The sequence below is a fragment of the Nannobrachium achirus genome (assembly GCF_963921795.1).
Source record: "Nannobrachium achirus genome assembly, chromosome: 7".
In the NCBI taxonomy this organism is placed as follows: Eukaryota; Metazoa; Chordata; class Actinopteri; order Myctophiformes; family Myctophidae; genus Nannobrachium; species Nannobrachium achirus.
The window spans coordinates 20,538,212-20,561,970 of record NC_137816.1 but is presented as its reverse complement, the minus strand read 5'-3'; the positions used below and the strand labels follow the sequence as shown (position 1 = coordinate 20,561,970).

The window sequence follows — 23,759 nt, the reverse complement described above, 5'->3', positions numbered from 1 at the left end:
CCATACCTGCTGATGTAGTCATTCTCTCCATCTCGACTATCCTTTCTCTGACACCTTTTACTCTACCCCTTCCCCTTGCCTTGTAGGAAACCCCAGCTTTAAGTTTGTGAACCTTCTGAGTGTGTGGATAGGAATGTGTGTGCTCGCACCACACGTAGGTGTCTTTTTTTCCCAAGCAAACACCTGCCATAACCAGCATAGTGCCACCTTTATCACTAAGACAGATCACAGACATATGCAGGCACGACACACACGCACTCACACACACACACACACACACACACACACACACACACACACACACACACACACACACACACACACACACGCATGCACGCACGCACGCACGCACGCACACACACACACACACACACGCGCACGCACACACACACACACACACACACACACACACACACACACACTCTCACGCCCGGATAGGGACACTAAAGCCAAACATATCGTCTTCTGTTACTTATCTGAATTCAAATATAGCAAAGATTGCAGATCGACAATCTGAAAACGTGTCGCAACATTATGATCAAGTAGGGGGCATGAAAAAACGTAAAAGTTAGAATGCAGATTTAGAGGTTTCTGCCCCACAGCAACAATATTATATACAAGTGAAATTCTCTTTGGCTTGGGCAGATATCCCATCAGGCTTTTGGTATTCAGGCAGAGGCTCTGAGTCACCCTGCTACACACACACACACACACACACACACACACACACACACACACACTTCAGGAGACGGTTTACAGAGGAGAAACCAGGTGTTCGTCTAGCCGTGTCTCTTTCATCCACTTCCTGTATTTTCCATTGCTTTCTGTCAGTTGTGGAGATAAGAGGAGACTGACTGAAACAAACATTGATGTTCTGTTGTCTGCAAATGGGGGTAAAAGGTTGCCCCAAAACGTCCCTGTCTACCAAAACAAACCAAATACAGCGAGCATGCAGTTTGTTTCTGAAGGTATAAACACTACCCACTACTGCAGTCGCTGATAACTGCTAATAGAGGAAAATGATGGCTAAAAAGGTTTTATTTATTTTTTTGTTATGTAAACACAGGGCAAAGTTACATTCTATGCCTTTAAAGACAAAATCCTGAAGCTGCTATTTGTTTCAAAAAGCTTTACACCAAGCTGCCCTTGCCTATAACTATTTATCTATGTAGGCTTTCAACTATTTATATTCTATGCCATCTAACAGCAAATTAACAGTTTTGTAAAACAGTGTTTCCAAGTTGCAAACTTGCAATATGTGATCTCTGTTTACACAGTGCTGTGTTCCAGTGGTTCCCAAGACCTCCAAATGATATGTAGCCTATTTGGAAATATTTAAAATGTTTTGTGCCAGGGACCCCCATACAGGATTTGCACAGTTTAAATGTTTCAAAAACATTTGAACATCTTCAAATGTTTTTCCATGATTGTTTTGAAAATAGCTGATCTGTAGATCTGCTATTTTCAAATTGTCAATGTAATGGGTTTAAGTACAGACTTTGATGATATACAATAATTTTCCTGGGGACCCCCTGGAACCCACTCAGTGACCCCTAGGAGTCCTCATTCCACACAGACCCCACTTTGGGAACCACTAAATTCTTTCCAATTAAGCCTAAAATTATGCCTTTTTGTATTTGTATAATTGTTTCCACTTGCTTTGGCAAAAGCAGACCGTTGTTGCTCTGCTGTTTTCGGCGTGGTGCGAGTGGTGCGGAGAGAGCATACAGAGCATATACATTAATTACGCTTTACGATTCACACCTTGCTTCCTGCTAGTGCGGACGCAAAAAAAACAGATATCCAAGCTGTCGACGGGTCCCAGCGCGACCCATCGATAGCTTGTATATCTGTTCTTTTTTTTTCTCTCGCTCTAGGGGGGAATTACAGCCGCTGGTTGGTGGTGCGTGGTGGAGTGCAGTGCAGTGCGTTAGGAGGTGTTAAAGCGACATGAGAAAAGTAAAAGGATTTAACTGGCTTCAGGGCTGACGGACAAGCTCGTTCTGTATGAATCTGACAGCAGCATACCTTTTATTATTATTCACGTGTTACTAAACTCGTTACTTTGTTGTTGTGACTGGAAACATTTGGAACTAAAAGGGACGGAACGTAGGCTACGGACCTTTGATCTATCTCCAAAGGTAAGGGGAAACATGGACACAGACCACTGAGACCAGTCACTGTCAATGCAAAGGTTTAGGCTAAATTATGTGCGATATATGGAGTTAAATAAAAACAACACAGGACGGTAGGATAATATTCAATTTATATCGTTTTTTATAGGTAGGGTAAAGTCCAATTATAAAATTAGGTAGCCTAATATATTTTATTGAAAGAAACAAAGTTACAAAGCCAAACATATTGGGTCACTATTTGGTCACTTCTGACTGTTTTGGTTGCTCTCTTTCTGTTATGTTCAAATGGCTATTTGACACCGCACCTGCAGGCTGCAGAATTTCCAAGCAAGCACTATCACTCCTGAATTTAGCAGGAGACTGCATTATTGGCATCAAAATGTATTAAAGTAGGCCTACCAAACGTAAACCAACCTAAAGTAGTCTAGTCTACTCATTAATAATTATGCAGAATGTCCCGAAATTCTTATAGGGCTGAAGTGGTTAATATAAAATCTACAAAGTAACTAGTAACTAAATGTTTTAAATAATTGTAGTGGAGTAAAAGTACAATATTTGCCTCTGAGATGTAGTGGAGTACAAGTATTGGAAATACTCAAGTAAAGTACAATATGAAATACCTCAAAACTGTATTTAAGTACAGTACTTAAGTACATATTACTTTTCACCACTGGCCAGAGTCTATGGCAAAAGTGATGCATGCTCACTAGGTATTACAGTTCAGTTACACATCCCACTGATGTGCAGCCAGCCAGGGTCAGTAAAACACAAGTCAATAGCCTACTATAAGTCAGTGAATAGTACAATAAAGTCAGTGAATACTTTAAGTGCATGAATACAAGTCAGGCTCCACACCAGAAGAAGATCTTCCTAGTTTTCACAGTCTAATGTTAGCAGGTATGGTTTATGTGTGACATTTGACAGCAGACTGAGTCAAGCAAGGTGTTATTTTGGATGCACTGTAGGCTATTGTGCGCCAGGTAAATGGGTATGGTGGACAGAGCTATTTGTTCACCATTGTCTCCTTGATGCCTTTCATTGTGTCATATTTTTTTGGCTAAATGGTGTATACTTGTATTGCATAAAATCTGCTTCACCAACTTTAACCCTTATATGCATTTGGTATTTTAAAATAGCCGATCTACAAGCTCACAACACACTGTGAGCTTGTGGGTCTTTTATTTTGGAAAGAGTTCAACAACACAAATGTATGAGGGTGGGTCTGTCTGTCCGTCTGTCTGTCTGTCTGTCTGTCTGTCTGTCTCTCTCTCTCTCTCTGTGTGTGTGTGTGTGTGTGTGTGTGTGTGTGTGTGTGTGTGTGTGTGTGTGTGTGTGTGTGTGTGTGTGTGTGTGTGTGCGTGTGCGCGCGCGTGCTTGCGTGTGTGTAGGCCTACAAGGCAGACAGCGATTTTTAGCATCTCCAAAGACTATTATTGTTCTTCTGTTCTGCCCAAAAACCTGAGTGTCTTGACTTTGGGAAGGAGCTATACTTTGCACCCTACTGCCAGTCAGTGCCAGTGGCCTTCTGGCTGCCAAGCCACTTGCCAAGTGGTAGCATCTGAAACAGTGTGTGGTGTGGTGTAGCAGCCTGTCAGCTTTACTGACACAACATCTGCCATATGCTTAGGGTTGTCACGGTTGTCACGATGTTACTTGACAGTTAATTGTCATACAAATACAGCCTAATTGCGATTAGCGATTTAATTGTGTTTTTACATTTTACATTGGAAAAGAAAAACAATGTTTCTGTTTGGTTTCTAGGCTTTAAAAAATTGCACAGGTTTCTTTATTGTCATTGCCAATGGTTGCAATGCAGACACTTAAACACATATCTACAATGAGTGTCACAGGTCACATGTACTGCAGATCCCCTGAACTTGACCATTTTATTAAAGTAGTCGTCTGTCATCACTGTGTGTGCGCTCAGTGTGCGTGTCTCACGGCTACAGTATATGAAAGCCTACGTATCCTCATGGTGGGTGTACCGGTAGTCATGAAAAGCTGATGTGTGGGGGGAAAAAATGTGATCTCAGCATCACAACACTGTCTGCTGTCTCATGTTCTGTTCCTTCAAAAACGCTTTTAGTTCTGCTTCCATTCACCCTTTCACTCTTTCTCTCCCTCACTACCTCTCTCCCACACCCTTTCTATTGTCCCTGCATGTCTGTCTGTCTCTCTCTCTCTCTCTCTCTCTCTCTCTCTCTCTCTCTCTCTCTCTCTCTCTCTCTCTCTCTCTCCCCCTCCCTCCCCAAACCCATTCTATTGTCCCTGCATGGCTCCAAGGCATCAATGCTGCCAGAGAATTTCCTTTCTTTCAATTCTCCTTGTGTGTGTGTGAGAGAGAGAGCTCTGTGTTGCCGTGCAGTTTCAGAGGTTGACTATGAGTCAGGGAGTAGAGAGCGTGAGAGATACAGTAGTGACAAACGGTCACGCTGTTGCCATTCCCACAACATCATCATATTCTCGTACTATCAACTACTCATGGCCAAAACGTTGTAGCTTCTTCTAAAGTTCTTCTTATACCCACATGTGTCTGGTCCTGTCACTTGTGCATGCATGAGTACGTGCTATGTGGTAAACCCCCCTCCTCACTGACTGCCTCTCTTTGTTGGTTTCCAGTAAACAGCTTTGCTTATCGCCCCATCATCACCCAGGCGACTGACTCACACACTGTCACACAAACACTTCTGATCAATTGCGGCAGTCAAAATAATGTGACAAGACAGAGAGGAAAGAAAGAAAGATAAAGCAAGACAATAAAGAAACTGAATGAATGAATCAGTGAATGGCTGGTTTCTAGGCAGTGAGCTAAAGAATGAGCTAAAGAATGTAACAGTCTGAATGACATCAGAACCTTTCAATGATTTTGATCCCATTTAGAATAATTATTCTTAACTAAAGCCTGATTTATATTTAGTCAACATGACACATTGTGAGCTTGTAGATGTGCAAGAATGTGCATAGAGTATAAATTAAGCTTGAGAATGTGAAAAGAACAGATGGCAAATCTTTACATGTTATGGTCGAAAAAGTTACATTTTAACAAGTGGCTTGTTTTTCTTGACCACGATGTTAAGAATGAAATGCATATGCCATTTTATTTAGACATGCTAGGTAGGCCTACATTGTTTACCCGGTATCCTATCGTTTTAATGCACAGAATGTTATTTAGAGTATATCATTTAAACGGATGCTTGGTTTACCTGTGAATATAGTTTACTGAGGCATTACACTGTCTCTACATTTGATGTATGCGTTTAACTTGCTTATAAGTCATTCTGGACAAGAGTGTCTGTTAAACATATTGTAATCACGCCACCACATACTTTCATTGGTTGCACAGTAGACTGATGCTAGGTTCTGGGTTTACCTGTGATTGCGACCGTAGGTCGCACTTACTACAGAAAGCTCCACCAGGTGTCCGTGCGTCAGTCAGTCAGTCAGTCAGTCCGTCCGTCCGTCACACGTCAGACGTCACACTTTTGCCCTGCTCATATCTCCGCAACCGTTGCCCCGATCCATGCCAGATTTTGCACACACACTCCTTACCTGCCAAACTACAACCTCCAAGGACCCCCGGAGTTCCAGGGACCCCCAGGTCCCTGGGGGACCCCCAGGTGTAAAAAAAATACCAAATGTGCAAAAATGACCAAATGACCACCCCCACGGGGCTGCTCACGGGGAATTCCCGGGGACCACCCACTCCTGCTACTCCAGAACGGATGCAAAAGTGGTGGCGCCCCCAGTGGAGGACCCCCTCCACTGCAGCTCACATAAAATGCCCTAACTCGGCCTAGGAGCGTCCGGGAGAGCCGGGGCCGGTACCTATTCGTCCGCCAAGGCAACGCGGAGACCCCACCCCTCATTTCTCACATGGCCCTCTTCTAGCGAGACCTACGGTCGCTTATCTCCCGATTAGGGAGTCTTACTGGTCCTAGTTTGCTGAGGCACTATGCTGTCTCACTGCATTTGATCTATGTGATTACTGATTACCTTGCTCTGGATTAGAGCGTCTGCTAAATGCCTTAATTGTAATTGTACAAGTGTAGCCAAACTGAGCTTAAAGGGAAACTAGGTAACTTTGAGACTTTTTTAATATATGTACAGTATACATTTTTAGTCGTCATTCCCCTTTATCAGACACTATATTATTGTTCTGGGGTGTTTCCTTGCAGAAAGACACATCCTCCTGGCTGTATTCTGATTCTGTTCCACTGTTTATGTTGACATTCATCCCTTGGAGGGACGTTTTTGTCAGGGGGAGCTGGCCAGAGCCCTTAATTGCTCCCTTCAAACTTCAAAGGGGTTGTGCACTGAGGTAATTGATTGGGCCATAAAAGTGTCAAGTGCTCGTTAGTGATCTCTCTTATCAATGAAGGCATCAAAGATGATGCCTGTCATAGAGGGGAGGGGGAAGGGGGAATGTGTTTGTATACACACAGACTTGCCTAGTTCCCCTTTAAATGAGGAAACAGTGGTTTGGGGCGTTCAGATAGGGGTGCAGGGTGATTCAGGGAACAAAAGCTGGACTCTGATGTCAGGCGCTGGAGCTGAAGTGACAGACAGGTCAAAGGTCAGAGCAGGGGCGGTTTAAAGACAGACACATTAACACACCCATGCACTATGCACACTATAGGCCCACAGACACACACAGGGTTCACGCTCTTTGAATGAGGTTTCACATGAAGATAAAACAAACCCAGGATGAAAGCGAGATGAGATGAGTCTTAGATAAGAATGCAGCAGTAGCAGGTGGAGTGCGGTGTAGCCTATATTTCCCCAGGGAACAAATAAATCAATGAAATGAAAAGACAGTTGCATATTTAATGGGTTGAATTGTCAGGGGATGACCTTGGTAGGTTACAAAGGTCGAGGCTCAGCGAGTCATCAGGGACGGTTATTTCCTCATTATGAATAATGGAGTCAAAACAAGAGAAATGGTCTGAGCCAGTGGTTCTCAAATTGGGGTCCAGGGACCCCTCTAGTGAATATAGCATCACAATCAGTATAACCACTTTAACCCTTATATAGTACATAGGCTATTTGAAAATAGCTGATCTGCAAGCTCCCAACGCTTGTTGTGAGCACTGAGCAGACTTGTTGTGAGCAGATTGATCTGTTATTCTCATCTTGATTTTTAATATTTTGTATTAACTAATTAATTGAAAGGTCTTACTTGGTCAGCTGACTGCCTGTTATTATAGTAACTAGCTAGAAATTCTGCACACCCAAACGTGTTCTACAACTAATGCACATTTTGACGCTTAAATCATGTGCTTATTTACTCATATTGAATCATCGTGTTCAATGATAAAAAGAACATTTAGCTAATCATGTTTCACTTATGCATGAGGGTTAGTTGTTGTAGTTAAGCTGCTGTCTGAATCTATCAGGATTTTCATATCTGGCTCCATCAATTTAAAACTCTGCTGGTTGATCAGTAACCTGCCAGAAGCACATGTCTGTCCTCTCTCCTTTGTCTTCCTTGTCAGTAATGCTGTATTACTGTGTGTGTGTGTGTGTGTGTGTGTGTGTGTGTGCGTGCGTGCGTGCGTGCGTGCGTGCGTGCGTGCGTGCGTGCGTGCGTGCGTGCGTGTGCTTGATAATACATGAATGCTTTTTACAGAAGGACTGTTTCATTCCTGGGTTCCAGGGCACAGATCAGTATGTACACTGACCTTTTTTTAGATGTCAACAAACAAAAGAACAAAAGAACCCCAGTTAGGCCAGACTTTACGATCAGAGTGGGTGACAATGTTATCACAAGGAAAGAAGAGATTACCTATCTGGGTTGTATTGGAGATAAAAAAAAATCCTTTCCGGTGAAAAAAATGGCAACACAAGTAATCAAGAAAGTCAACCAAAGAATAGGATTTTTGAGCAGGATATCCTCGTTGGTCAGTAGGAATCTACTGATATGAGGAGTACGCATTCATTTTACTATGCACCTCATGGTACTCTAGGAACTTAAAGGAGTAGTTCACCCCCAAAATGCATTTTGTCGCATTCCTAAGACAATAATTTGATTAGAGTTCATTTAGCCCAATTGATTCCGGGACCCACATTAATTTGGGTCCCCATCCGGAATCAATGGGGGTACATGTATTGCAATCAAATTATTGTCTTAGGAATGCGACAAAAAACTATCATTGAACTCAAGCCTCCATGGGGTGAGTAATCAATAGAGAAAAATGCATTTTGGGGGTGAACTACTCCTTTAAAGGCACAAAAACTACAGGCCTCTCAAAACAATCAGACTACTACTAGACCTGACACCTAGGACTCACCTAACTACTGTAGTGATGAGTCGTTTATGATAACGAATCACAAGAATGAATAATGAACGATTTGTTAATTTCCTTAAAATGTTACGCTTTCGTTCATACCCCCCTCCCCTCCCCCTAATATCCCTCGGCACACAGGATAGGAGGGCAGGCTGTACACGCAACGTAGCAAAAAAAACGCTCCCGCGATATTGTTTTTCACAGGACGATTGTGCTAAGAACATGAACGAATCATTTGAATGGATAATTACTGTGAACGAAATTATTTGTTCACTGAAATGAACGGTTTTGCCCACCACTACACCCCGATGGCTCAAGGTAGAGGAAAGAGCACTGCAACTTGCAATGGGCCTGGTTTCCAATATACTCAAGGGACCAGTGCCCATGTACCTGTCTAACTACTTCACTAGAGTGAGAAACGCCCACAGGGACAACACCAGAGGGAGCTTCACTGATCTCGTTCCCCCCAGATTCGGCAACCGATATGGGGATGAATTCATTCTACTGTTATGCCACTGTGGAATGCCCTACTAGCCATCAAAAAGTGAGACTCCCTACCCTCCTTCAAAACCGCACCTACTGTATCTGCAATTTTCAACTGGACCTAGACAAGTCTTCTAGCTTGCCACCCCAACAGTTTTTCTGTAGATATACTTCTATTGCTCCTAGTCTTTATCGCCAATATCTTAATGAATTGAATACATAGATTCAATCCTCCAGGGCTTTTTCTTTTATCCTCCTAGAATTATTGTATAACTGTACCACTGCACTTCAATCAATCAAGGTAAAACAACTGTTCTCAGCTGAAAGTGATATTTGGAAAATGTAGACCCGTTTTTATACCTTTTGCTTCTTCATGTCATGTGACACAGCTGCGAAAGACATACAGTCATACCTGCTGTTCTACCTTTATTTTAAGTTTATTTTTCTATATCATCTATAATTTCTTCTATCTATAACGTTGTGAGCTTGTAGAGATGCAAATATATATATTGGATTATAGTGGTTAAACTGATTATAATGCTATATTAAAGTCATTATTTTGGTAACCCCCTTTGTGTGTGTGTGATCATGCAGACTAGTCCCTTCTTTTGGGCTCGTTTTCGTAGACCCGTTAGCTTGTTTTTCTCTCAAAATCAGGCAACACTACTAGTAACAGACACTACCATAGCAAGATCCCACTTTTTGAGTGTGACGTGCATGAGACAGACGTGTTAGACATGTACTTAAAACCACACTTTCACACCCACATGAGATACTCAGATAGTGCTGAGGAAGGCCTCCGGCGGCTTCCTTCTGCTGGCGAGCATTATGGAAGCTGTTGTAGCCTACTTATTTTCCAATACTGTCGTCAAAGCGTGGTTCAGCCATGAGCTGTTTGTAGCCTATAAATGAGAGGAATTATTTAAGCATGAAAAAGAGGAATTTCTCCTATGAAAGCAATCAGGCAGCTGCTGTCGCTTGGCTCCTAAGTGCACACATGCCTGGGCTTGAGATTAATTGCTCTTAAAAGAGCACTTCACACCCATTTTCAATCCTTTCGTTGCATATTTGGTCCTCACTAATGTTCATTATAAGATATTACCATTCAGTCAGTCTACTCACTGTGTATCATTGGTGAACTGTTGAAACCCCAGCATGCCTATTCTGGGGGCAACATTCGCCAAAAATAGCTGATCTACAAGCTCACATTCTCACAATGCATCATAATAAGATGCGTTGTGAGCTTTTACATTGGTAGGCTATAGATATTTTGTGTCTATAAAAGCGGTCCATGTTCTGTTGCAACTCAGGTCAGAATAGAGGGTTAAATGGTTAAACCTGTCTGTCTGTCTGTCTGTCTGTCTGTCTGTCTGTCTGTCTGTCTGTCTGTCTGTCTGTTATGTCTGTATAGTGTGTGTGTGTGTGTGTGTGTGTGTGCGTGTGCGTGTGCGTGTGCGTGCACTGTGCATGCTTTCTGTCTCATTGGAATGACTAACCAACTACAGCTCTATGGTAAGACAGGTCTCAGCCTGCCTCACTGCTACACACGCTCTACCACTATCACCCACATCTTGCTTCTACCATCTACTGTCTGTCATACTACTTTTGAGCCGGGGAAAAAAACAAAACATGGGTACCCAAATAACCACTTACACCCCAGCATCCCCACTCTGAGGGGAACATTCACCAAAAATTGCAGATCTACAAGCTCACAACATGATGCATTGTGAGCTTGTAGATCTGCTATTTTTGGTGAAGAGACTTGGTGTACAGTAAGGCTGAAAAAGATTGCACCAAGTACAGTGCAACTCAAGTCTGTTTACTAAGTATAAGTGGTTCAATTGAAGTGACAGTGATAAATTCCAAATGTTATCAAAGTATTCTGAGGCACTTCCTGGACTTGCGTCACAACACCCTAGAGGGCACCCTCTCTAGACTAGAGTTATTCTCATAATGACAAACAAAGGAAGATCTGAAAACCACAAGTCTGCCAAGTCATGTTGGCACCAACATATTGTTGTTGTTTCCATCACTCCATCACTCACACACACACACACACACACACACACACACACACACACACACACACACACACACACACACACACACACACACACACACACACACACAGCACACACACACACACACACACTGTTTGTGTTGCTGTTTGATATCTGTCTCCAGTCAACAAATGTGTCCTATATCAGGCAATGACACACAAACATTGTGTGGAATTAACGTGGTGGCTGGTGAATAAAACAACGTTGTCAGGTGGTTAACCCAACCATATCCAATGATTTAAGAAATAACTGTCTGACAGTGGCTACATCAATTTATGGGCATTTTACCACATAGACCTAGAGAAAAAAGAACTTCTGCTTCTGTATTTTGTGTCTGTGTTACTGTGTGTGTACAGGATGTATTCAATTCAATGTTATCTGGAAATATCAACTCAAACCTAGGCCAATTATTACATAATCGCCTAATTGCAATTATTTGAGATAATCACAATTACTATGTTGAAGAATGTTCATACATTTTGAAAAATGTTCCAATAATAGCGGAAATAGCATAGAATAGGATATTTATTTATAAATAAGCAATTTATCACGCCCTGTGCATTTTTAGTTTACAAAGCCTAAAATCTATCTCGATTAATCATGCCAGCCCTATACACAAGCCAAGAAATAATTAATAATTGGACACACAAAAGAAATCTCTCTCACGGAAAACTCCAACTTACATAAAACTCAAAACAAAACTCCAACTTACAGACAGAAAGAAGCGGAAATGAAACTAAGCAAATGAAATGTAGATTTCCGGAGGAGGCTAAAAAAAGTTTTCTAAATCACACTCACATCAAATAAATGCTTGCATCACCATAAACAAATGCTAATAATCAAATGAACACGCCATCGGGGGAACAAGTCCCCCGATGGCATTCTCATAACAGTTCTCCATATTTGTACTTTTTACAATTTCACGTAAATGTATGCCCTACTTCATCATACAAGAATGTCACACAAAAAAGTAGTGAAAATATCCGATCTATAAGATCACAACACGTCGCGATGTAATGCATTGTGTTGCATTGCCAATCTGACCAATATGCCCATATATGGCAATATCTGTATCTGTCAGTCCTTGTCCCATGCCCATACTGTATATGGGCATGCCCCCTTTTTGTGTACATATGGAACCGACTGATTTGTTTGCGCGTGATGCCATGACCACTTCTTATATTTATGGTCATAGTGACAGCGTGATGATGTGGTCTGCCGGATGTAGGCTGTCCTCCCGTTAGCCAATGTAGGATTTTCAAGGCACTCTTGATGAAGGTCCAGAGGGTCATGTCAACTGAGTCTGCTAACTTAAGCTAGAGCAGAGTGCAGGACTTTAGTTCATGAATATTTGTTCATGATTGCTTCATTTGTCACTGTCCAACGCACCTGCATGTGAAAGAAATGGATATGTGAATACTTTCTTTCTTTGGACTTAAACGGTTTCCACCTGACAGCGACGGAAATAACACCATAACAGAACAATAACGATCTCTCCTCAGACAGCTAAACCCCCAGAACGCCTCAATGTAATTGTTTTAGTACAAACTTATTTGTGATTATGAATATTTTTTTCCATCGTGCTGAAAGTTGAAGTCTGAAAATATACCTTTACAGGCTCCTTACTTTATACTTCATTGACTGGTGTCTCATTGCCAAACATAGCTGATCTACAAACTCACAACGCATCACTGTGTAATGCACAGTGAGCTTGCAGATTGGCTATTTTTGTGGAATGTTTGCCTGTTATGACATGCCCAAAATAGGGGCACTAGGGTGCATGTGGGCGATGTGCTGTTTGAATATTTGTTCTACAATGGCCGGCCACGCTGAGTCCTTTATGTCCACATTCCTGAGCCTGCCCTGCCTTGATTTATTCTTGTTTTCCGTTGGGTGTCACTGTGGTGTGTGCCCAAGGAAAGTCCTGTTACCTCATACTTGGCAATAAAGTGTTTGACTTTATATGCCTTGTAATATAAAACTGCAAAATAAAGTTGTAAGTGTTTCTTCAGCTGAAAATAAAATGTTGAATGCATATATCTGTATGTCTCTAATATGCTCGTTAAGGTAAAGGTCGAGGCCTACTTCCTTCTCGATAGTGTGTGTGCAAAGAAAGATTATATTTTTGTTATAGCATGGGTGTACGTGCATGGTTGTTTGTGTGCATGTGTGGTTCACCAGGTTCTTGCTGGTTTCATGTCATTATGAGCAAATCTCAATCTGTTTCCCCAACATACGCATTGCTTCAATCTTTGTGGTGTATATGTCTGTCTGGCTGTATGTCTGGAATGGCCATGAGGGGTAGAAACTGAAACTGGGTTTTTGTGGCCTATTTCTGATATCAAAACAGACACCGTGTTTAGAGCAAGTGATTTTTGCCAAATAACAGTGTTGGGCATGACAACTTTAATGTTCATGTTATGTGTTAATGTTCAGTTTGATTCTATTCCACAAGTAGTATTGTGTATCAATATTAGGTATTCAATTATTAATGTCAGCATATTGAGGCTTTCTGTGGATGTAAATCTAAATGTATGGATAGTCGTATGTGTGTGTGGGGTGTGTGTGTGTGTGTGTGTGTGTGTGTGTGTGTGTGGGGGGGGGGGGGGGGGGGGGGGGGGGGGGGGGTACTGCGTGTGTCAGTTAAAAGGGAAGACTGTTTCCATTGATAACAGCGCAGACAAACCAGTGTGTGTATATTTGGCCTGAACTCATTTGTATTCATTGATGTACTGATAGTACCAGAGGCAGTGTCAGGGTTTTAAACTGTGGAGGCATTAGGCATTATGTCCACAATTATTAGCTACATACAGTTGACCAGATATCTGCATCTCAATGTCATGACCATCAATAGCCTACAGTTACAGTTACAACATTTATGTTGGATGACAGCTGTGGACCTGTGGCCAGTTGCACTACCACCTCACACTAAGTTTGAACATAGCCTTGTTATAGCGTAAATGGCTTCTAAGTCAAGACTTACGCATGACTAAAATTTCAGCTGTTGCACCACACAAATTAGGTATAACGTATCTCTAAGTAACATCAAAAATATTTACAAAACTATTTACAAACTATCATTATCATAGTCTGCCACTGATTATATCGACTTTTTAATTGAATCTCTGCGTGATGCTTCTAAGTGTGTGTGTGTGTGTGTGTGTGTGTGTGCGTGCGTGTGTGTGTGTGCGTGACGTGCGTGCGTGCGTGCGTGTGTGTATGTGTAAAGCCCAAACCTCTCACTCCAATGATTCAGAATGCAACTACCGGTACGTGCACATACTTGCAACCATTATCCCCAATGGCAGTTGCAAGGTAGTTGCATTTGTTGTGGAACGTCCTTTAACCCCAAACCATATCCAATGATTTGCTATGCAACTCCTTGCAACAAAACAGTTTTAAGGTCATGTCACACCAATGCAACCCCTTGCCACTGCTATAATGGTTGCACGTACGGTAGTTGCATGCGACGGTTTTGTTGCAAGGAGTTGCAAGGAGTGACTGAAATGCTGTCGCAAAGAATTACTGATATAAAGCCTTGTGACCGTGGGACCGTACCTATGTTCCCCAGGTTCTATGTTCCCCAAGTTCTATGTTCCCCATTTACCCCCAAAAAAAGGTTCTATGTTCCCCGCTTATCCAAAAAAGGTCCTATGTTCCCCCAGGTTCTATGTTCCCCACTATACCCCCACAAAAAAGGTTCTATGTTCCCCCCGCTCAACTTACAATAGTTTATATGTTCCCCACTTATCCAAAAATGCAGGAAACATTCCTTTATATTATTAATAACAACTCAAAACACCACAATAATGGGGGGAGATTATGAATACTAGTGGGACAGGGGGCACTAGGGACATCTCTGGACACCACTTTTGTTATGTCTGGGCATCTGGACGAGGTGGGGCACCTGGACATCTGGGCAATAGGGACATGTGGGCAGTTGGACGAGTGTGCACATAGACGAGTGGGCACTTAGTGGTGGAGACATCTGGGCACCTGGGCAAGATGTCCCACCATTTCCTGCATTTGAGTGGGGCACATACCTTTTTTTGTGGGGAACATACAGTAGATCCTGTTTTTGGTTGAGAGGGGAATATAGAACCTTTTTGTGGAGAGGGTGGGTGGGGAACATAGAACCTGGGGAACATAGAACCTTTTTGGGGGGTAAGTGGGGAACATAGAACTTGGGACACAAAACCTGGGGAACATAGGGTGGACCCCGTGAAGGTTAGCTAGCAGATCAATTCATTTTGGCAATCGACACAGCTATACAGAGAGAGACAGACAGACAGCGAGACAGATATGACAGACAAAGGCAGTACTTGCGTAGCAGAGGGTTTGTAATGTCTCATGTCATTGATAATAATAAATTGCTGTGAGATTTCTATTTTTTACCGGCCAGGATGTCCGGAGGGTTTTATATTTTCCGGCTTTTGTCATAAAAAAAGAACTAAAACTGACAATTACCGGCCTAATGTGACCTCTGTGATCAGTGCTGAGGTACAGAGAGTGCTGCGGGTCAGGACAATAGGATGTCTGTAGAATGAAGAACACACAATATTGCAGGAACAGTAGGGTCGGGACACATTTGTGGGTCGCAGACACATTTCTATGGGTCCCTTAGTTTTTGGTTACCTACATTTAGTTTTTAATTATTATTTATTTCAAAACATTTTCAAAAAACATTCCCAAAAAAGGAAACATTTTCATGAATGAATGAAAAAAAAAGAATAAAAAGAAAGAAAAACGATCTACACGGCTCACAACGTGGCGTGAAGCAACACTTTGTGAGATTGTAGATCTTAGGAAAGTCTAATTTCTCTTTTGGGTCTTGAGCTAAAACGTTTGTGAATCACTGTTCTATAGAATGAGATACAATAAATGAGGATGACTATAAAATGAGCTACAGATAATGTTTCATGTCATGATTATTGTGCCCAAAATAGTTTCAATTAACGCTATATAATGAATAAGATGATGAAAAGATACTTAAAACCACTTGCTCCACAATTCTGGGTTTAACTTTAGCCCAAATTAGCTGATCTACTAAAGTAATTTTGTTCCAGTTTGTCCAGATTGAAATGATTGACACCACTTCCCTCCCTGTCATTTTTCAGACCAGAATAATGAAACACCGACTGATGCCAGATGCTGCATGGATGCTACTCCTTCTGTTGGTTGCCTTCTCCTCAGGTGTGTTTGTGTGCGTGTGTGATTTCGGAGCCAGCGTGTGTTGGCTTGTGCCTTCTTCAGGTTGTGGATGTCTCTAGCCCAAATGAAATGAACACCTTTCACTTAAATCCACCCTGAGTACCTGGGACCTGGATTAATTATGCATTTTGGACATAATTGTTCCTCTCTCCTATATTCAGTCTATTGTTGTTGTTTCTTTCCATCTCTTGCAGTATCTGGCGAAAACGACCGGGATTTCGTTCTTTGTGGCACGTGGCGTCATGGCAACAAGAACCCCCTGAAGCTGACCTTTGACCTTTCGCCAGGCTGTGACGTGATCTTGGTCTCAGCCAATGAGAGATCGCTCTCTGTGGAGGGCCGGATTGCGGCCCAGTGTAAACGATCCGGGGAGATTCCCCTGGGCCAGCCTGGACCCGGGTCAGGGCGACAGAGTCACTTCTGTCTGTACTGGGAACCCCTACTGGACATGTTACTGGTGGAGGTAAGAGCATTCTGAATCTGGAGATGTATTACCAAATCTCTATAACTTAAAAATAAAGGGTGTGTGTGTGTGTGTGTGTGTGTGTGTGTGTGTGTGTGCGTGCGTGCGTGCGTGCGTGCGTGCGTGTGTATTTGTTGTGGAGTGTCCTTTAAGCCCAAACCATACCAATGATTTGCCATGCAACTGGCAGGTGTTTTCAATTCATCTATAATAATGGTTCAAATGTTCTGAAGAGTTGGTTAAAGAGTTTGAAGTCGCGATGGATTTCTATAGGAAGGGGGCGTGTCTGATCAAATTAAAATACTGAATCAAGCAACTTGATATCAATCTTTCTTGTTCCGGGCCCTGTGTGAGAGTCTTGTCTGTGATTTTTTGTGTGCCACAGGTTTGGGGAAAGAACCACACGCTATGTTTTCCTGCAGGCTTGCAGGGTAACTGCTGTACAGACCTGTCCCAGAAAGGCAGCGGAGCCATCGCAGCCCACGGCATCGTCAACGCAACCATCAGAGATGACGTAGTCAGCAGCAAAACACTTGACAGCTACACCTTCTATGGAGATGCCATCGACTGTAGTAAGGATGGATGGATGGATGGATGGATGGATGGATGGATGGATGGATGGATGGATGGATGGGTGGGTAGATGAGAGAATGAGTGTTCTTGAGCAAGACATTTAACTGCTCCTAATAGTTGGGATGGGTAAATGCAGTAGACGCATTTCACATACTATATGTGCAAATGTACAATACCTGTACAAATACCTGTCCCCAACAAGTCCATATTTTAAAATTTTGAATATAGATATTTTTTTGATTTACCAGACTGTAAACCACAAACTAGACGTTTTTAATCTGTTAAATTCTTAATGCACTCCACCCTCATTTTGTTGAATTAGAATTTTTTACTTAACTCATATATATTAGGAATTATAAGACATAATACTTGTGGAAAGTGGAAAAACAGTATATCTCCAACAGTTTGTGGAACAACAGTATAAGTCCATACAAGCAATATTCAGCAGACAAAGGGAGCAGATAACATTAAAACAGACAATTGAACAAAATTAGGGGGGAGTGCATTAACAATTTAAATGAGACCCCAACTTTCATCAGTTGTCAAGAATTCCCCTAGGGAAACAGAATTTCAGTCTTCGTTAGATGTGTTACTAGACAACTTTACAAACACATTGGTCAGGAAATGTCTTGGTAAAGAATTTATTCCCAGATTGTATCCCCTGACTATTGATCACCTTGTTCGTTAGAATCGCGCCCAGTGTGTATGTACTACTAACACAAACAGCAGTTTAAATTAATTTAAATTAATTGCACAAAATAAAAGCTTTCGGTGTGTACTGCCTCTTTTTGTCACTTTACATTTGCACAAACGTGAAATTTGCCCTCTGCATTTAGCCAGCCTAACCTGTGCAGGACATTATTTTCCACATCTAGAAGTGATTAATGCAACATTAATATGTGCTTAATTTCCTTACAGAACACGAGTTTTGTACTGAAGCCAGCCAGGGATCACAAAAAGTCAACATGTAAGCTTCCTTCTCTCCCTCCCTCTAACAACAGTGTTAACTGAATTTCATGTCATCTAATGTGACTGAAAAGCAGAACAGGAAATTGTGTCCAGCAGTGTGAATGGGTGGTGATTCAACCCATTATGGACAGAGGGGAAAAAAATGCTAAGTAACAAAAACACTAGTGTACAAGCTAGTTGTATTGAGCAGGGTAAATGGTAAATGGTGCATTTATATAGCGCTTTTATCCAAGGCGCTTTACATAGATTGTGCATTACATTCACCCATTCACGCACACATTCATACACCGGTGGCAGAGGGAACTATGCAAGGTACCAACCTGCTCACCGGGAGCAATTAGGGGTTCAGAGTCTTGCTCAAGGACTCTTCGACAGGGGGAGCCCGGATTCAAACTGGGAACCCTTCGGGACCCTTCGTGCTCTAATAACGGTTTCTCTACCCCTGAGCTATGCCGCCCCAGGGTGTGCTGTGGAGGATTCACACCCCATCCTGCACACTGATGGACACAAACTTTACTCCTGCGCCACCCACACACATTTTACATTTGGAACGCCACAAAAGATTTGCAGATGTGTCAATTAATATTTGAATAAATGCAAAATGTGTCCTGCACACTGATGGACACAAACTTTACTCCTGCGCCACCCACACACATTTTACATTTGGAACGCCACAAAAGATTTGCAGATGTGTCAATTAATATTTGAATGAATGCAAAATGTGTTGCAAACGTTTGGCAAAATATTTTCATTTGCAAATGTAAGTCATTCATGGGGGAGATTTCACACGTTCTCAGAAGTTTTGAGTAAAACTTTCCCCAAGTTCAATGAAATCTGTGCTTGTGTCTTTGTCTAACACAGGATTGAGGAGACTGTGATGAGGTCGCAGGCTGTAGGAAATGTGGAGCTTCCCTGTGCCCTGAGCTCTGTGCTACAAATGAATGACAACTTCCAAGGACTCAATGTCACTATGAATGTAAAAGATGCTCACACTCTGTTGGTCTCTCTTTGTCAATGCAAACACCTCAACATAGATGATCACAAAATGTATATGATTATGATTATGATGTATATGTTTTTATTATTATTTCCATTGTTCTGGCTTGGGTCAATGGAACTAACATAGTGTAATTTAAGTTCCTATTTAGCAGTATCATAATTAACTAATCTTTTTGTATTTTAAAGAAAAGAATAACATGAATATATTTATATTATATTTTTCAATATCATTATTTTATCATTAAAATCTTGCAATATCTTCATGGCCCACCAATGGGCCCCAGTCCACAGGTTGAGAACCACTGCACTACACAATTTCTTTTTTCTGTCTATCTGTAACTCATTTATTACTGTTAAGCGAGCCTCTTTACCCATAATACTGCAAAGTGCAAACAAGGTACAAAGTACAAGGTGGTTTTATTTGTCATACAGATGAACGATAAGGCCTTTCTTAAGGTTCATTGTAACAATAAGGTGACTGAGACAAGAACAGACTAGTGCAAACACTTACATTTGAGTGCAAACAGACTTAGTGCAAACACACCAAACCTGCAATCATACGAGCATAGGTCCGACCTACCTTTGACCCCTTTTTACTTGCATCTCTGACTTATTTAATATTTGATCTTGTCTTTTACTTTACCATGGTTGTGGAAAGCTTTGCAGTACCAAGCCTTTCACAACCAGCAATGAATGCTACTGGCTGTGTTGTTGAGCATTTGGCCAATACAACTTGAAACACACACATTAAGCTCTTGCACTTCTTCAACAGGCCCTTAGAGGATTACCTCTAGACTCCGCTCCATTCGTCTACCTGCCCCGCTCATTGAAGTCTGCTGGTAATAAGACAGACAAGGTGGTCATTACGGTGGTGAAAGACACTTCTTTGTTCCAGGTAAGATGAGTTCTCCTTTATCAACGGACATCTGAACAAAACTTGATCTTGTTCTACTTTCGTGGGTCACCTCAGTGGATCATCTGTTTCCATCTGCTTCTGTTTTCTGCGTATTCCACGGCCCCTCCAGCAACCTGCATGTCCTCTCGCCGCATTCATAAACCTCCCCTTTGGCCTTCCTCTTATCCTCTTGCCTTAAAGTTTCATATTAAAGTTTCATCTTCAGCATCTTTCTCCCAATGTACCCTGCCTCTGCAGTGTTTTATTTTTTTATCTATCATCTTCAATATTTAATATCAATGGTCTTTGTCAGGAGTCAGTGTGCTCTGAACAAAATACAAATAACACGGCCTTATTTTGTATTACCAAATCAAATATAAACAGACGTTCAAGTAAAAAAATAGGCTACAATAAAAAACCCTTTCTTTGACTCTTTCAGTATGAGACAACACGGAACAAGGAATCGTGACAAATTATACTCTGAGAAAATGTTTGACGATGCTGGCGGGCCGTTTATAATAACATTTTGGAATGAATCTTATCTTTTTGTCAGTGCAACCGTTTCCAAGCCATACAGCATGAACCAGTGTTATTTTTGTTGACGAAATCTATGACGAAAAATCTTCCCCCGACTACCTTTTTTCACTGAGGACAACTAAATAAAAACTAAGCTATGAGGATTAAAACTAAGTATATTGACACTTTTTGTCACCAAATAAAAACTAGACGAAAATTGAAAAAGGTACTACTGGAGAAGACATCCAGTAGAACATGCTTGGGTGCGTGTGGGTATATTTAGTTGACAAAATTTAGACTAAAACTAAAACATGTCAGATGACTAATATGTGACTAAAACTAAATTTTATTTTATTCAAAAGACTATGACTAAAACTATTTTTTTTTGTCAAAATGAACACAGATCTCAGCAAAAACGAATACATCTAATTATGTAATATGCTGTATCTAATATATGAACTGACATCTGAACTGTGTGTGTGTGTGTGTGTGTGTGTGTGTGTGTGCGTGCGTGCGTGCGTGCGTGCGTGCGTGCGTGCGTGCGTGCGTGCGTGTGTGTGTGTGCTCCTAGAACTCTCCACCAGCGGATGTCAACGACGAAACAATCTGGGCTGATGTTGTAGGAATCAGTGTGGAGAATGAGGTCATCACCAATCTGCCTGAACCAATCAAGATCCGCTTCCATCACACTGTAATACCTGTAAGCAGTTTGCACGTTGCATGCATTATACAGTACTGTATATGCATTAAAGGAGTAGTTCACCCCCAAAAGGACTTTTTTTCTATTGATTACTCATGCCCTGGAGACTTGAGTTCAATAATATATTTTTTTAATTTGTTGCATTCCTAAGACAAAAAAAGCCTCCATTGATTCCGGAATCATTGAGGGTAAATTTATTGTAATCAAATTATTGTCTTAAGAATGCGACAAAAAACTAAAACTATTATTGAACTCAAGTCTCCATGGCATGAGTAATCAATAGAAAAATGTCATTTTGGGGGTGAACTACTCCTTTAAGCATTCTACACTCGCGCGCGCACACGCATGCACGCACGCGCACGCACACACGCACACGCACACACACACACACACACGCACACACACACACACACACACACACACACACACACACACACACACACACACACACACACCTACCTTTGAGGCAGTTTTTTAATGGGCGATAACACCCCCACCTCTCTCTCTTCTCTTTTTCAGAAAACCCACTCGAGGACATGTGTTTCATGGGACACCAGAACAGGTCAGATGATTAGATGTGATTGCATGGATAAATATCGATTCTTAAAGAACCGTTCAAGTGACTTTATTTTAGTCACTGTCAAGTGTTTTTTTATTGTGTAATGAACGGAAAGTTAAATGTGCAAAGTTTGCATTGGGGTCAGGATCCAGCACAGGCCTGAGGAAGTGGGTGTTTTTTAAGTTGCTTTGGGGGGTAAAAAGAAATGTAGGCCTATATAGTGTGAACACAGACTTGGATATTATCTCTGTTGTTTATGTTTTTCAGATTTCGTTTTTACTTTTTTATTTCTCATTGTTGAGGCAATTGTTTTTATTTGTTATTGAGGCAGTTTAGTCATATGGTACACACACACACACACACACACACACACACACACACACACACACACACACACACACACACACATAGTACATTAATCATAATTCACAAATACACTTCCCCACTAGCAATTGTTACAACTGAATAGCAATTGTTTGATTGATTGATTGAATAACTTATTAACAGTTTGCAAAGACAAGCACAGGAAAGTACAGTAAAACGCCTATGGCTTGTTTCCATTTGGGTCCTTTGTACTCAATTCATCAAAGTTGCAATACATTGAGTTGATACAGTACATTTTCTGTTGTGTTACCAAAGGAAAGATCAGTGCTTTACTTCTTGTGTACTTGTGTGCTGATGTACCGGTATATATAGTACACCCTTTAAATCCTAACCATACTTCTGTGTGCAGACCCATCAACTGTGAGGTGGAAAAATGATGGATGTTGGACATTCCAGAAAGGACAAGAAGACACAGAGTGTCACTGTAACCACCTGACCTACTTCACTATACTGGTGGTGAGACCAGTGTTGCAAACTGTCTGCTTACTAGAAGTGGCTTTGGCCTTGTCTTTCTGTTGTGTAAAGTCACTCAAAGTTGCTTATCCGGGCTTGCTTGCTGATGTTGTTTAAACCAGTGGTTCGCAAACATTTTCATTTGGGATCTACAAGCTTTTTAAATAGCCTATGTATATAGATTATTATAGGGTTATAACTGAAGCAAGCCCAAATAAGCAACTATACTTTAGAAACAAGGTAAAAATTATACTAAGCTTATAATAAGACTACCACTAACACTGATGCATGCTTTAATATCCATTTACACAGACATACTCTGTTTTATGTTCCATCTCAGCAACTGGAGAACAAGCCAGTGCCCCACCTGCTGGCTCTAACTGTCATTACATCCCTGGGCTGTGCTGCCTCCACGATCAGCTGTGTTGCTCTCATTATCTTCCTCAACAGAAAGAGGTAATAATATGAATAAATAGCACAATGATTGTCATACTTGCATTACAAAATCTCCATTTTACATCTGTCTTCTACGGATTGTAAATAGACACCATGATGCATATCTAGATTAAATGATAATGATGCGGAAATGTCGATAACTGATACTCAGGTTAAAACCTCAAGGTTATTATGGTTAAAGGTAGTGTAAGTGATATTTTTTGTTTGTTAAACTAAGTGTTCAATAGCTCTATATTGTGATAGTACTCCTTGCAATAGACTAGAGTGTTTGTTCAGTAACAGGAGTCTCTCCAGCTCTTTAGTAAACAGAAAATACATTTTCAGGTTCGGATACCAATGTTATCCAATTAGGATAGAGAACTCACACTGGATACAGGATCAACTAGAACTGCACTCTGTCGAGGTGCCAACTTGCCTCTTGTGCACAAGAAGGCCATGTATGGCCTACTTGTACGCCAGCAGAGCACGCCATGAGGTGCGATCACCACTGGCATCACCAGAAATGCTGGTCCCTCATTGGCTGTTAATGATGACTTTGCCAGAAATGCTGGTCCCTGTGCCAGAAATGCTGGAAATTGGGCTACCGGCTTAAACAAAGAAGGACACTGACATACTGTAC

At 41.5% G+C, this 23,759-nt stretch overlaps 1 protein-coding gene across 2 annotated transcripts in view; it reads left to right on the top strand.

The window, feature by feature from the left end:
- Positions 1-1,916: 1,916 nt before the first annotated feature.
- The window catches only part of adgrg1 (adhesion G protein-coupled receptor G1), a 31,362-nt gene continuing 9,519 nt past the window's right edge, over positions 1,917-23,759 (top strand). For both annotated transcript variants that reach the window (XR_013962213.1, XM_080730684.1), the window contains exons 1-11: positions 1,917-2,141; positions 16,080-16,155; positions 16,368-16,636; positions 17,022-17,208; positions 18,128-18,176; positions 19,040-19,154; positions 19,950-20,072; positions 21,160-21,288; positions 21,808-21,850; positions 22,581-22,687; positions 23,025-23,140. Coding sequence is in view for 1 of the 2 variants with exons in the window: in XM_080730684.1 (XP_080586810.1) it covers positions 16,089-16,155; positions 16,368-16,636; positions 17,022-17,208; positions 18,128-18,176; positions 19,040-19,154; positions 19,950-20,072; positions 21,160-21,288; positions 21,808-21,850; positions 22,581-22,687; positions 23,025-23,140 (1,205 nt within the window). In the remaining variant the exon portion in view is untranslated. The remainder of the gene's footprint in view (positions 2,142-16,079; positions 16,156-16,367; positions 16,637-17,021; positions 17,209-18,127; positions 18,177-19,039; positions 19,155-19,949; positions 20,073-21,159; positions 21,289-21,807; positions 21,851-22,580; positions 22,688-23,024; positions 23,141-23,759) is intronic.